Genomic DNA, 13,610 nt, shown 5'->3' on the forward strand with positions numbered 1-13,610 from the left:
AACTAGTAATATAATTAACCATGCTTAATAATTGTTGGATAAATAGTTTATTGTTGGATAATTTATTATAAAAAATAAATAATATTATATTTGATAATTCATTTATTGATTGATATAGATTTGATTATTCTAAACCAAACAATAATAAAAATGATGATACGTTATACACAAATATGATAATAAATATTGATAATGACATTAATAATAAAATTATATCTCTTATTTTTTAATTTAAAGATATTTTTAATTTAATTTTATTTTTTTTATAATTGAATATTTATTTATAGATGTATGTGAGGTGGGTTTCCTTGGGAGAAACAATTCCTATAAAAAAATTTATCTAATCTTTATATAAACACAGTAAGATTTGTTATATTATTTCTTATCTTCTAAAAGACAAGATTAGGTGATTTACACGTAACGTGCTTTGACTTTTATACTTAAAGTAACCTATACAGCCCACCATCATGGAACCTAACAATTCATATTCCCACTTGCATACCGAAAGGCCTTCACAAGTTATACCTTTGACCCATTCGGAATAAATAAACTAAGAGAAATATATATATATATATATATATATATATATATATATATATATATTTTACTTCTAAATATCTTGAGTTGAAGGCGAGGTTATTGGATCGCAAATTGGAAGGTGAAAAAAAGTGTGCCTCGTTTGGATCATAATATGACCATGGTTTATATATGCTTTATACATCATTTTATATTGATCTAATATTAAAAATAAAATTAATAAAATATTTAATTAATGAAAAAATAACTTGAGTAAATTAAATTAAATTTATCAAATCCACGAAATAAGTTTTAAAATTAAAATAATATTAATATATATATATATATAACAAAAAAAAAGTGAAAAACCACTATTATAATTATAATTATTTTGATATTTTTACAAAGATAAGTAAATAATATTTTTGTAAGAAAAATAGTAAAGTGGTATTTTATTTTATTAAGCATCCCCTTAATATATATTTAAGTCCAGAAGAAATTGTTTGTTTGTACCAAGACACATGGCCCTCCCCTTATGAAAAATGAAAAGCCAAAAAAAAAAAAAATTGACTTTTCAATATATATATATATATATAATACCACTTTACTATTTTTCTTACAAATATATATATTTTATTTTATTAAGCATCCCCTTAATATATATATATATATATATATATATATATATATTTTGTAAGGAAAATAGTAAAGTGGTATTTTATTTTATTAAGCATCCCTTAATAAGCATCCCTTACTAAGCATTACTAAGCAGCCCTTGAAAAGCAATTTTGTTTTTTTTTTTTGGCTTTTCATTTATCATCTCCAAGGGAGATGCTCTAAAAAAGGGAAGGGCCATGTGTCTTGGTACAAACAAACAATTACTTCTGGACTTGTTTTTTCTTATTTTTATCTGATCCAGTGCATGCATGCTTGCCTCTTACAGTAAATTGAAAAGTCCTCTTCAGAGAGGCTATCAAGGTTTAAGGCAATCAAGGAGAAGATAGCAAGTTCATTACAGAGAAAGAAGATGCCTGCTGCTGTTTCCGATATTTTGAGGATGACCTTTAGCTTCCTTTTGCTTGTGCTACTATCTTTTTGCTTGAATGCAATAAAACTGGAGGCACAAGCTGGGCTTCTTGCTTCTGATGAAGGTACCTGTGTATGTTTAATTTTGTAAAGGTATCATCTACCTTGTAATTTTTTACTCAGACATGGAATTTTTATTTTTTTTCCCCTGCAGTGGATGCTTTACTTGAAATAGCAACACAAGTAGGGAAGAGGGACTGGAATAATAATGTGGATCCATGCAGTAATGAGACAAGCTGGGTAACACCAACTTCATCTCAAAGGCCAATGTTTGATAATAAAGTTGTTTGCGATTGCTCATTTCCTGGTGGGGTGTGCCACATTGTTGCCATGTATATTTCTTCTCTTAATAGTCCATGCTTTTTTCCCCGTTTTAATTGATTAACTTCGTAGCATCTATGTGTGGATATGGCATAGTTAGGAACAAGAAAGTATCTCTATCAGCAGCGTTGTAGGTAGCTGAATTTTTGGCCTAGGATTGTCTATTTTCTTGGGATTTCACCGAAGTTGTGATGGTAGCTAGCTGAAAGGCCAGAATCCTTTTGAATTAGTTTGTAAAAGTTTGTGATATTGTTGGTTCAGCTGATGGATGAAGGAAGATTGAGGTGAAGTTGGGAAATTCAGATGAAATTGTGAAGAAACAATGATCATGCTAAGAATTTAGTTTATTGCAAAGAAATGATGTTTATATAAGATTTGATTTAACTTTTTAAGCTTTTAGGCTTTAGAATAAATTAAAGAGAAGGTGAGTACTGCTAGTTGTCAAAAGATTTTGGGTCCATTAATTGTCTATTATGTTTGAAGTTTGGGATTTTTACCTTTTAATGAGGAATTGATGGGTCCAAGTGTTCTTGCAAAGCAGATTTCTCAAAGGGCAAGATCTTGCCGGTAGTCTCCCAAAATCTATTGTGAAATTACCTTACCTTAAGAATCTGTAAGAAGTGCTTTCAATTACTACATCTTTAATTTTTGCAATTATGAATTCTGAATATATGATTCAATTCAATTAGAGATTCTATCTACCTTGCAGTGATCTGTGGGCCAACTACCTGAGTGGTACCATACCAGAGGAATGGGCTAATACGAAGTTGGAAATATTGTAAGAAATTGATGCATTTTCATGTTTTTTTCTGCTAATGAATTGCTTAGCCTTACTGAATTAATTGATTGCATATGCTGCAGGTCTGTTGCCGTGAACCACTTAACTGGACCAATTCCTAGTTACCTGGGAAGGATCACCACACTTAGATACTTGTATGCGTTTTGTATTCATCAGCTTCTTGTCTCCTTTTCATTTTGAAGCTGTTCAAATGTTTAGCCAGTGGTAATATTGAGGGCCTGCTTTCCTGCAGGAACATTCAGAACAATATGTTTTCTGGAACAGTTCCCCCTGAACTTGGAAACTTGACTAACCTGGAGAATATGTCAGTCCAATCAACCTTTTATCTTAGAAATCCATATCTGGTTATTGAATGGTGAATTTCATGTGATGAATACAGTTGAACTAAGTTGACATCAATTTTTGTAATTGCAGCACTCTTAGTGCCAACAATCTCACTGGAGAGCTACCCCTGGCCCTTGCTAATTTGACCAAATTAAAGGAACTGTAGGTTCTTATAACTTATGGTTTTGGTATTTGATAACAGTTTCATCACTTGAGTCTCTAAGTTTCTTCATTGTCTTTGGTGTTGGGCAAGTGCAGTAGGCTTAGCAGTAATAACTTCATTGGAAGAATACCGGATTTTATTCAAAGCTGGAAACAACTTGATAAATTGTATGTGCTTCTTTCCACCACAAATTCTAAATCTTACATTGCAGCTCGGGAAGCAGAAACTAATCAACCTTAAATTTTATGTCAACAGAGAGATCCAAGCTGGTGGTTTCTCAGGACCAATTCCTTCAGGCATTTCTCACTTGACTGGTATAACTGAACTGTAAGTTGTGTTCATTGGTCTTAGCTAATATGTAATCTTGTATTCTGTTACAGATGCAAAAGCTTCTTCTATAAAAACATAAACATCTCACATTTATATGTGGTTATTATTTCCCAGAAGAATCAGTAACTTGCTTGGAGATGGTTCAGAGTTTCCAAACATAGAACCTATGGAAGGCATGACCTATTTGTGAGTCATTCTTGCAATTGATGCGGTCATATCAGGATATTTACAATGCAGGATTTAGCTTACATGAAAGAAATGTATGGTGCAGGATGTTAAGCAACTGCAACTTGTCAGGATCTTTTCCCACATACTTGACAACAATGACACGACTGAAAGTTTTGTAATCTACCCTAACCCTTATTGTCAATTTTGTCATTCTTCAACACGAGTATTGTGATATGAATTCCAAGCATACTTAGAGCAGCCTACTTTAGATTGCTAATTAGTTATTATTTGTACCTTTTTTCAAACAATTTCCAAAAAGTAGTGTTACAAATAATCTGTGCTTCCTTTTCTTTCTGGTTACAGGGATCTCAGTTTCAACAGATTGAAAGGTGATCTTCCAACAAATTATGATTCCCTAGTAAGCTTGGAGAAAATGTGAGTATTCTAGATTCACGAGGGTGGCTTTCTTCAGTAGTCATCTTTTTAGTTTGCAACCCAAATCCAGCAGCAAGTTCTCTACTTAAGTATATTAAACTAGCTCAGATTTGATATTTAGTGTATACGATAATTCATATGATCATCTTGTGTAGTTTATGTGTCTGATAGGATATTCTTATTGTCCCAAGCCGCCAACTAAGCTTCAAAATTGTTTCCATTCTCAGGACAGGATTTGGCAACAGTAGTCATGGATAGATATTCATTTGAATGATAATTTTTGCTTGTTGTGTAGGTATCTTACAAGGAACATGCTTTCTGGATCCATCCCAACCTGGATTGAGAGCAGAAATACTCGCTAGTATGCTATTTTTCTTAACTTCTATATGAATTATGTTAGAAATTTCAGTTCATAATATATTTATTATTCTTTCCTAGGAAATGTGTACTTTAATAAAAAAAATAACCTTTAATGCATGCATAATACAGAGAATTATGGAATTCTTTATCCATCCACTTGACCATATCATATGAATGACTAAAATGATTGACTTTTACCGGCAACTTGAGTTTTCCCTTGTCGTGTAAGAGCATAAAGTCATTATTTTTATGGTTTTGAAGGATTAATGATTGGTCTGTAGCTTAAGAATACTCCTAGATTTTGAAGAATAATCAAGCTATATCCAGTTTCAATATCTTTAAAGTTTATGTCAATAGCTTTATCAAGTATTCTAAAAATTTGTTCAAAGTTGTCTGAATGTTGAAAGAAGCTGTCTTTGCATGCAGTGAATTCGATCTATCTTACAACAATTTCACTGAAATCCCTTCGCCAACTAATTGTAAAGAAACACTGTAAGTTTGACTTCTGTTTCCTTGTCTTTCCTTTAATTGGGGAATATCAGCTTCCTCTGTGTCTGCATTCAAAATTAACTTCTGTGTTGGTTTTGCAGGAATTTGTTTAAAAGTTCTTGGGGAGGGAACTACTCGTAAGCTTCTACTCCAATAAGATGTCATTTCATTTTCTCCTCCTTTTCAGTTTCTGTTTTTTAAGATAAGCTGACGGTTCTCTCTCGCCAATCTGTCCAGGAAACCTGTTGAATGCCTGACTGATTATTGTTCAAAAGGTACTTATGGTTTTTCATCAAAATTATGGTATATGTTCTTTGTTTTGTAATGCTATGATATTTTATGTTCAGTCGGATATCCCAAAGTAAATTACATTTGTTTCTTGTGTTCTCAATGCTCATTGATAACCATCAACATTTTCACAATTCTGTGTAGACCAATACTCGGTGCACATAAATTGTGGCGGACCAGAAACCGCCATCAGAAATACCATCTATGAAGCAGATGATGAGCCTGGAGGTGCAACAAAATATGTACCAAAAAGAGAGGTTTGGCAATTAAGTACCACAGGACATGTCTGGGATGTTCGTCCTTCTGCAGATGACTACATGGCACAAAATAAGTCCATACTCAGAATGAGCAACTCTCAACTTTACACAAATGCACGCCTCACTCCTTTGTCTCTCACATACCACGTGCGCTGTCTAGTAAATGGGAATTACACTGTGAAGCTTCACTTTGCAGAAATAGTAATGAGGGACAACAAATCCTTCTATAGTCTTGGAAGAAGGATATTTGACATTTATATCCAGGTATTAAAGATCACATATTTATTCCTTATGTAATAAGAGATGAATTGATTGAAGCATTGTTCTTGCAGGACATAGTTGTGTTAAAGGATTTTGATATTGTAAAGGCAGCACAAGGGGTAGATAAGGTATACATTCATAATTCTACAGCATTAGTTACGGATAGAGCTTTAGAGATCCGCCTTCAATGGGCTGGGAAAGGGACGACAACATCACCAAAAATTGGAATATATGGTCCTCTAATATCAGCCATTGATGTAGAATCTCGTAAGTCATACCTTTTATATCTGAAATTTTGATATAGACTTCAATGTTGCATGGAGTAGGTTGATGTATAATGAAGCAGATAGAAATAAACAACTCTATAATCTGACGTTAATTGCTGTCTCTGTTTCAATTTCTGCATAGAATTCAAGCCTCCTAATAAAGGCAAGAGGAAGAGACTCATTGTTGCTGGTGCTGTGGTTGTGCCATTGTTCTTCATTTTCGTGCTTCTATTTACTCTTTGGTGGAAAGGTTATCTTGGAGGAAAGAAATCAAGGGATCCGGGTACTGTATAAACATTCTTTTGATCTGCGAGTTCTATTGTTCCTATTAATACATACTTTAAAAAACGAAAATTAGCAACCTCAAGGCTGTGTACTGTAGGATTGCAAAAGTTATTTGTTTTCTTCCCTTTCACAATGATGATTGTGTGACCTAATTTGTTCATCATATAAGGTTTTTTGTCACATGCTTGTCTTTTTCACATAGTAGTATGGCTCATGTTAAGATGCTAGGAAGGAAAAGCAGGCATGTCTAAAATCTGAAATGTATCATTTTTGGTCTCTCAGATTTATACAAGTGTGGTGCAAGGCTGAGATCTTTTCACCATGAGTGACATGTATTTTTACAAGTTAGTTTTTTCCTGATGAATCATTTGTGCAGCACAACTTATCCTCTTTGTTCCTTGGGCAGAACTAGTTGGGTTAGATCTGGTAACTGGTATTTTCACCTTCAGACAAATCAAAGCTGCAACAAATGACTTTGATCCAGAAAACAAACTTGGAGAAGGTGGTTTTGGAAGCGTCTACAAAGTATAGCGCAACTTTTTCTTTCATCTTTGTACTTATCAAGTATTTTCTTACACTTCATAACATTGAAGAATGACCTGAGTGAATCCATTTCCTTATTTATCTTAAATTTCTTCTCGTTTCAGGGAGTGCTATCAGATGGTACTATAATTGCAGTTAAGCAGCTTTCAGCTAAATCAAAGCAGGGAAATCGTGAATTTGTGAATGAAATAGGAATGATTTCTGCTTTGCAACACCCAAATCTTGTTAGATTGTATGGATGCTGCATTGAGGGGAAGCAATTGTTACTGGTATATGAATACATGGAAAACAATAGCCTTGCACATGTTTTGTATGGTATGCTATGCTCATTCCTTGAAGTATCGTTTATAAATTGATTTAAGAAACTAAAGCACTGTGAATGGATAACAGAAAGAATTAAGGTACAAAGCTTGATTGGTTGGGCTATGCATACTGATTACAGGCAAAAAGGAAGACCAGAGAAAGCTAGACTGGCATACTAGGCAGAGGATTTGTGTTGGTATAGCAAAAGGTCTAGCTTTCCTGCATGAGGAATCCACTCTAAAAATTGTTCATAGAGACATAAAAGCTACAAATGTCCTCCTTGATGGGGATATGAATGCCAAAATTTCTGATTTTGGCATGGCAAAGCTTGACGAGGAGGACAATACCCATATCACCACCAGAGTTGCTGGAACTATGTGAGTATCTGATATCTCCCTGTTTCACTCTTCAGCTAGTGTTTGTGCGTAACTCCAGTATCACCGCAGCTTTCTTTTTCAAGTAGTTTGGTTAAACAAAACTAATATGTGACTAATGTTGACCTTGATCAGAATACAATAATTACGATATAGATGGGCATATTGACTGACAAACTCAGTACCGTCTATGAATGAATTACTTAAATTTAGCATTTTTTTTTTTTACTTGTTTTAGTGAAGCCAAGTTCATTGAGTTATTTTTTCCCGTGCAGGGGATACATGGCACCAGAATATGCATTATATGGTTACTTAACCTATAAGGCAGATGTTTACAGTTTTGGTGTCGTTGCGTTGGAAATTGTTGCTGGGATGAACAACATGAGATTTCGACATGATGAAGATTTTGTATGCCTCCTAGATTGGGTAAGTTTTATAAGTTCCATTTATTCTGTGCAGGCAATACAAGCTCCACAACAGACTAGGGTAGACTACTTTAAGACCATATATAAAAAAACTGAAACTGAATATCATATTGTATCTTCGAAGACAGCATACTTTTTACAGCCACTTAATCATAAGTTAACTGATAAATTCCATACATTCTCGTCTAATCAAGTCCGAAACTTTTGCGAACATGAGGTAGCATAACAACCACTACATGTTTGTTTTCTGTTGTCTGTTTGTTCATGTTCAGTCACTTTGTTACTTTTTTCCTTTTGGTTTATTTCAGGCTCTGAATTTACAACAAAATGGAGACATAATGGAGTTGGTTGATCCAAATTTAGGGTCCCGATTCAACAAGAAAGAGGCTGTTGGAATGATTAAAGTAGCACTGCTATGCACAAACCAGTCTCCAGCACTGAGGCCTAAAATGTCTGCAGTAGTAAAAATGCTTGAAGGAAAGGGTGATGTTCAGGAATTAGTCATGGATCCAAGTACATTCGGTGATCCATCGAGTTTCAAGGGTTATAAACACAAGTCTGATCAATCATCATTCGGGAACATCAGTGAAAATCAGTCCCTTGTGCGTTCATCAGATGGACCGTGGATTGATTCTTCATCTACATCAGCCCAGGATCATTATCTTGATTAATCAATAATGATTCTAGCATGTAATGATATGCTTATAAAATAGCCTAGTCAAAGTTGCAATCTTACAGCAGAAGCTAATTTCACATTTTATAGAATTAAATAAATATCTACAAAGAAGCTGTATATGACTTAACAGAAGATATTGGTTATCTGTGTTTGGACTCTCCTTCAGCCATTTGCTGAGGCTTTTATACTGAGTGGTTGGCATTTTGTCTTCCGCTTAGCTGTTGGGTTAGCTCCACTGTGTAACTATCAAGTTCTTTGGGCTAACCTGCACTGACATCCCTCAAATTTATGCCTATTGTCAATTTGGTCCTGGAACTCTTAATTACATCAATGTGTTCATACAAGCTGCACTGCTACAACAAACAGAAGGGTCACATCTAGCCCTGCCCCACTATCAGACAAGGCCTAGGCATATCCAAAGCCAAACCAGAAGCAACATTTTTTCCTTATCTTTTGACATGGGATATCTTCCAAGCCCTGAAGTTATCGAGGTCAAAGTTGCATCTTGGATTGAGTCTCCTGTCACAGAAAAGTCCACTTTATTCTGCTCAATGCCCTTGACCACACTAGGTAAATACAAAAACAAAAAAATCGTCAATACGCTTTCCACAGCAAAATCTCATTCCCCGTAACATTGTTGATGCTTCATGAGTAAATTGTTTCTTTAATATTTTGACCATGAGAAGCCAAATCCTCCAATTTGATGCAGAATGGAAGCATGGTAAGCAGGTCCAAAAAATGATAAATTGTCTAGCTGAAAGGCTTGATTACGAGTTTTTGTTTGGAATATAAAGGTAGATAATCCTTACAGCTATATATATGTGAAAATCAAGAATAGAATAATGAATACAAAAATCAAATAATGATAGTAGTATTTGGTATCCCTTATTTGCATTTGGATAGTATTCCAGAATAAAAAGGACATAACTAGAAAAAACAAAAATATATTTGACAAAAATAAAAACATAAAATAAATGTATTTTTGTGACAATCATAGAATGAATTGACATGTCATTCTTATTCCCATCGTTGTCATTTCTTATGTCTCGAGAAGATAACCAAACACTACCCCCATCAAATGAAACACGTAAATCAATAAAATGTTTTTCAGAAGCATGGCTTGACATTCTTGAGGTACAACAAAGTACATGCTGCACCACTTCTTGAGCTGCTGTTTTAACATATAAAGTTAATATCAGCAGTGGAGAGACCGAGAAAACATAAATATAAAAATAGTTGTTATCTCTGAAGTCTGAATTATGTGTCTTCAATTAGAGCTTGATTTGAACTAAATGGCTGATATCATAGGGGTAAGCATCAGATGGGAGAAAAGCAGTGTAGGATCTCCTTGCGGTGAATTGGTTGAGAGCCTCGGTGGGATGAAAAGCGTCCCAAAATACATATTCAGTCCTATTTTTGCATGGATTTGAGTTTGGAATGCATTGACCATCACTGCGTACTGGACAGCATCCAACATCTACAACATTGAATCCTGCATCAATGCACAAAACAAACACTTCTCATAATCTAGCTAGAAATAGTAATAGTAACATGCATCCACGGAGCAGTATTATTAAACTAGGTATAGCTCGGTCAAAATCTAATTTTAAAACATAATTTATAAAACAAATCATTTTATGTTTTTTTTTTAAATCTTGAAATAATATTGTTTTAAAATGACTTGGATCAACTTGTACGATTTATAATCTAAATTTTATTACTAGAAATGAAATTGGCTAAATTTGATAATTTTGTTATGAAGAGCCAAATAACTTCTATTTTTATTTATGTACGGATGAAATCTTTTTCATATAAAATTCTATGATATAGAAGATTTATAATTGAAAATTCATAAATCATGCTAAAATCATCAATCTAGTTGTTCTTCACAAAAGCATGTAAAGGGAGGACACATCAAGATAATTATTGGGTACCTATGATTGAGATGATCATTGTTATGGGGCCGGTTTTTTCTCTTTTTTGTTTTTTTGGGGGGTGGGGGGAACAAAAGTTAAATATCATGAGAAAAATCATTATATATCAAGAAATTTTATTATAGATTATAATAATAGTTTTATTTTTAATTTTTTATCTTTACATGAGACGTTTCTTTGGCTTTTTTTTTCCTTAGCGAAGGGATAACGCTCGTGCTGTTAAAAAAAAACATGGGGGCAGAAACAATTCTTTAGTTTCTTTTTTTTTTTCTTAGCGAATGAATGACGATAGTGCTATTAAAAAAGCACATGGGAGGCAGCTGGCTACAATTTGTTCAATCAATTTTGCTACTACTAATATTATAACAAAAATTAAATATAATGAGAAATCATTGTATATCAAGAAACTTTATTATGGATTATAATAGTTGTTTTATTTTTAATTTTTTATCTTTACACAAGATGTTTCTTTGACTTTTTTTTCTTTCTCAGTGAATGGATGACGCTCACGTTATTAAAAAAGTGCATGTGATACTTCTTAGCTGTCAAATATAGCCATCCATCATCTCTTTAAATGTGTCATCTCTTTAAATGTATAGTCATGCCCTATTACATATGGTGTGATATATAAGACATATAATAGTTGGATTGCTATCAGTAATCGATAGCTTGTGTTTTTTCTTTATTTTCTCTCTTAACAACTAAAGTACATAATTATCCTCTTTATTTATTGTTTGTTGAGTGAGGTATGTTTGTCATACTCAAGTGCATTGGATCTGGCATGATTGTCATGCCCAAAAAAATACCAGACTTGTGCCTGGGCCCGAAAACCATGCCAACAACATTGTCAGATCCAAGATACTTAGGTCTAACAATCCTATGCAAGTGTACTGTGGATCAAAACATAGTCCACTATAGACTTGCACAATAAATTTTTCAAGCTCTGAAGGCTTGGGATAGGGCTAATTTTGTCTTTTTATAAACAGTTAAATTATCACTTGTCATTTGGTTGAAAAAATCAAAGCCCTAATTATGGGGATATTTTAGAATTTTTCATAGTCTCATTAGCCATTAAATGTTTCAATAAGGGTATGGTAGTCTTTTCATGATTATTTGCATAGTAAAAATATTACTCTACTCTTACGATTAACAAAATTAAAACCTATTACCCAGGGTTTCTTTTTTTTCTTTTTACCTTTCAAAAACTATTAAATAATTAAAATACATCTTTAGCCTTCGAAAAGACAAAAAAAAGCTTTGCATATGGGGATATTTTTGTTCTTTCACACTGCTTTTCATGTAATTTTCTATAATCATAAGAGATATTTTGGTATTTTGATATTGTTTTATGATTTTTAAATTTCAAAAGTTGCATTAGACCCACGTTTACTTGGGTCTAATAAACAAGCAGAACCCAAATTACTTGGGTTCCAGAACCAAGTAATGTAGATCTAGCATGTTTGTCTATATGAGTCTAATAGTCATGTTAGGCCCAAGGCGTTTGGGTCTCAATCATACCTGCCAGATTTAAGGTTATTAAATGTGACAAATATGTCAAATCCAAGTCATTTGGGTCTAGACCCAAGTGCCTGGGCCTGGAAACCATGCCAAACTCGCTTGCTGAGGTCTATCAAGCCCAAACTACTTGGGTCTGACAACCATATTAGAATCTGGCATGGTTGTCAAATCTAAGCGCATGTCTGGCGTTACTGTTAGATTTAAAAACCTTGGGTCTAGCAATCATATTGAGGTCTGATATGATTGTTAAACCCAAGTGTGTGTCTAAAACGTTGTTGTCAAACCCAGAAACCTTGGGTCTAACATTGTTGCAAGACCTAAGTTGTTTGGATCTTGATCAAGCCTTCTAGACCCAAGGTATGTAGGTATAGTAAAAATACTAGACCTAATTGTCTAGGTAAAAAAATTTAAAAATTTTTAAAAACATAATTGGATTGTAAAACCAAACATTATCTCATTCAAGCAGGATTTTTCATTTATATATAGTAAAACTTAATTACAAACTCTTTTTTATTTGTGTAACTTATTTTATAAATTTGTTATATTCAAAGAGAAAGAATGAAAAAAATGTTGACTTCTATGTGATTTATTTCAAGTCTTCAAAAATAAATTAATATTTTTTTATACACCATGAATGTAAATATTAATTTTATGTTTCCATCCAAGTGCTGGCTATTTTTTAAAGGGTTAATACTTTTTAAAATATGAGATGTTGTTGCATGATTTATTTGTCAAACTTTGGATCCAACCAACCTGATCGAGTTACTGGGTTACACTAGTAATCAGTTGGTCTTCCCAGCCTCCTCTGGTAGCCTCTAATAATATTCATCCCAGCAGCACCATTACAAGGACCATGAAAGTTTATTCTACATTATAATTATTAATATATATAAATTTTTTTGAATTGATATGCTATGTTATAGGAAAAACAATATTGTATATGTAAAAGATTTATTGTTCTTTTTACTATCTTATTTTTTGTGATTTTATAAATTATTTTTTCACTAAAATTAGAAATTAATAAAAAAATATTTAAATTTTAGGAATGCATGTTGAATCAATGCTAGATCCATGTTTAAGTTTAGTAATTACGTCAGATCCAAGCTATTGGGTTTAGCAATCATGTTAGGGTTTAGTATAGTTGTCAGGTATCTAGAATCAAGTAAAAAGTTAAATAAATATTTAAAAATCAATCTACTTGATTAAGTTTAATAACATTATTAAAATATTTTTATATTTAAAAAAATAATATTAACTTGTTCCAGATTACAAGACAGTATTCTAGTCTAATGTTATTTCTCATGGGAGAAATAATTTTTTTAATTAATGATAAGGATTTTCTCAGGACTTTCTCGAGATTAAATTTTCTTTTTTTCTAAACAATTTCAAAAATGCTTCTTTTGTATCGGTTGTATGAATTTATAATTATTTAATGGGTTTTTTGAATGATGGTTTCAAGATTTGTACAATATATATATATATATATATA

General features: G+C 32.8%; 2 protein-coding genes across 4 annotated transcripts in view; one reads left to right on the forward strand and one right to left on the reverse strand.

Annotated features, from left to right (window-relative positions):
• Positions 1–1,307: 1,307 nt before the first annotated feature.
• Positions 1,308–8,880, forward strand: LOC105140532 (probable LRR receptor-like serine/threonine-protein kinase At1g07650). Of its 3 annotated transcripts, XM_011047401.1 has the most exons (25): positions 1,315–1,380; positions 1,460–1,667; positions 1,757–1,934; positions 2,465–2,536; positions 2,633–2,701; positions 2,785–2,856; positions 2,955–3,026; positions 3,137–3,208; positions 3,305–3,376; positions 3,465–3,536; positions 3,654–3,725; positions 3,811–3,882; positions 4,071–4,142; positions 4,438–4,503; positions 4,929–4,994; positions 5,093–5,128; positions 5,229–5,266; positions 5,424–5,800; positions 5,869–6,064; positions 6,206–6,346; positions 6,755–6,873; positions 6,996–7,206; positions 7,334–7,571; positions 7,844–7,994; positions 8,302–8,880. In XM_011047401.1, the coding sequence occupies exons 2-25, from the start codon at positions 1,544–1,546 to the stop codon at positions 8,662–8,664; spliced, it is 3,021 nt and encodes a 1,006-aa protein (XP_011045703.1). In that variant the 5' UTR covers positions 1,315–1,380; positions 1,460–1,543; the 3' UTR covers positions 8,665–8,880. The 3 variants fall into 3 exon arrangements, with proteins under 3 accessions (XP_011045702.1, XP_011045703.1, XP_011045704.1); XM_011047400.1 differs by having other exon boundaries at positions 1,308–1,667; XM_011047402.1 differs by lacking the exons at positions 1,315–1,380; positions 1,460–1,667; positions 1,757–1,934 and having other exon boundaries at positions 2,613–2,701.
• A 927-nt stretch (positions 8,881–9,807) lies between these two features.
• Positions 9,808–13,610, reverse strand: part of LOC105140533 (GDSL esterase/lipase At1g29670-like) — a 6,785-nt gene continuing 2,982 nt past the window's right edge. The window contains exon 5 of the mRNA XM_011047403.1: positions 9,808–10,161. Within this exon, the coding sequence (XP_011045705.1) occupies positions 9,941–10,161 (221 nt within the window). The 3' untranslated portion in view covers positions 9,808–9,940. The remainder of the gene's footprint in view (positions 10,162–13,610) is intronic.

This window comes from Populus euphratica, unplaced genomic scaffold, assembly GCF_000495115.2.
Source record: "Populus euphratica unplaced genomic scaffold, PopEup_1.0 scaffold107.1, whole genome shotgun sequence".
Classification (NCBI taxonomy): Eukaryota; Viridiplantae; Streptophyta; class Magnoliopsida; order Malpighiales; family Salicaceae; genus Populus; species Populus euphratica.

Bases quoted from the DNA above. Each gene is read 5' to 3' on its own strand.
- LOC105140532 (XM_011047400.1), top strand. From the start codon at position 1,544: ATGCCTGCTGCTGTTTCCGATATTTTGAGGATGACCTTTAGCTTCCTT. The intron at 3,537-3,653 runs GTAAGTTGTGTT...ATTATTTCCCAG, and splicing joins TTGACTGGTATAACTGAACT to AAGAATCAGTAACTTGCTTG. The intron at 4,995-5,092 runs GTAAGTTTGACT...TTGGTTTTGCAG, and splicing joins ACTAATTGTAAAGAAACACT to GAATTTGTTTAAAAGTTCTT.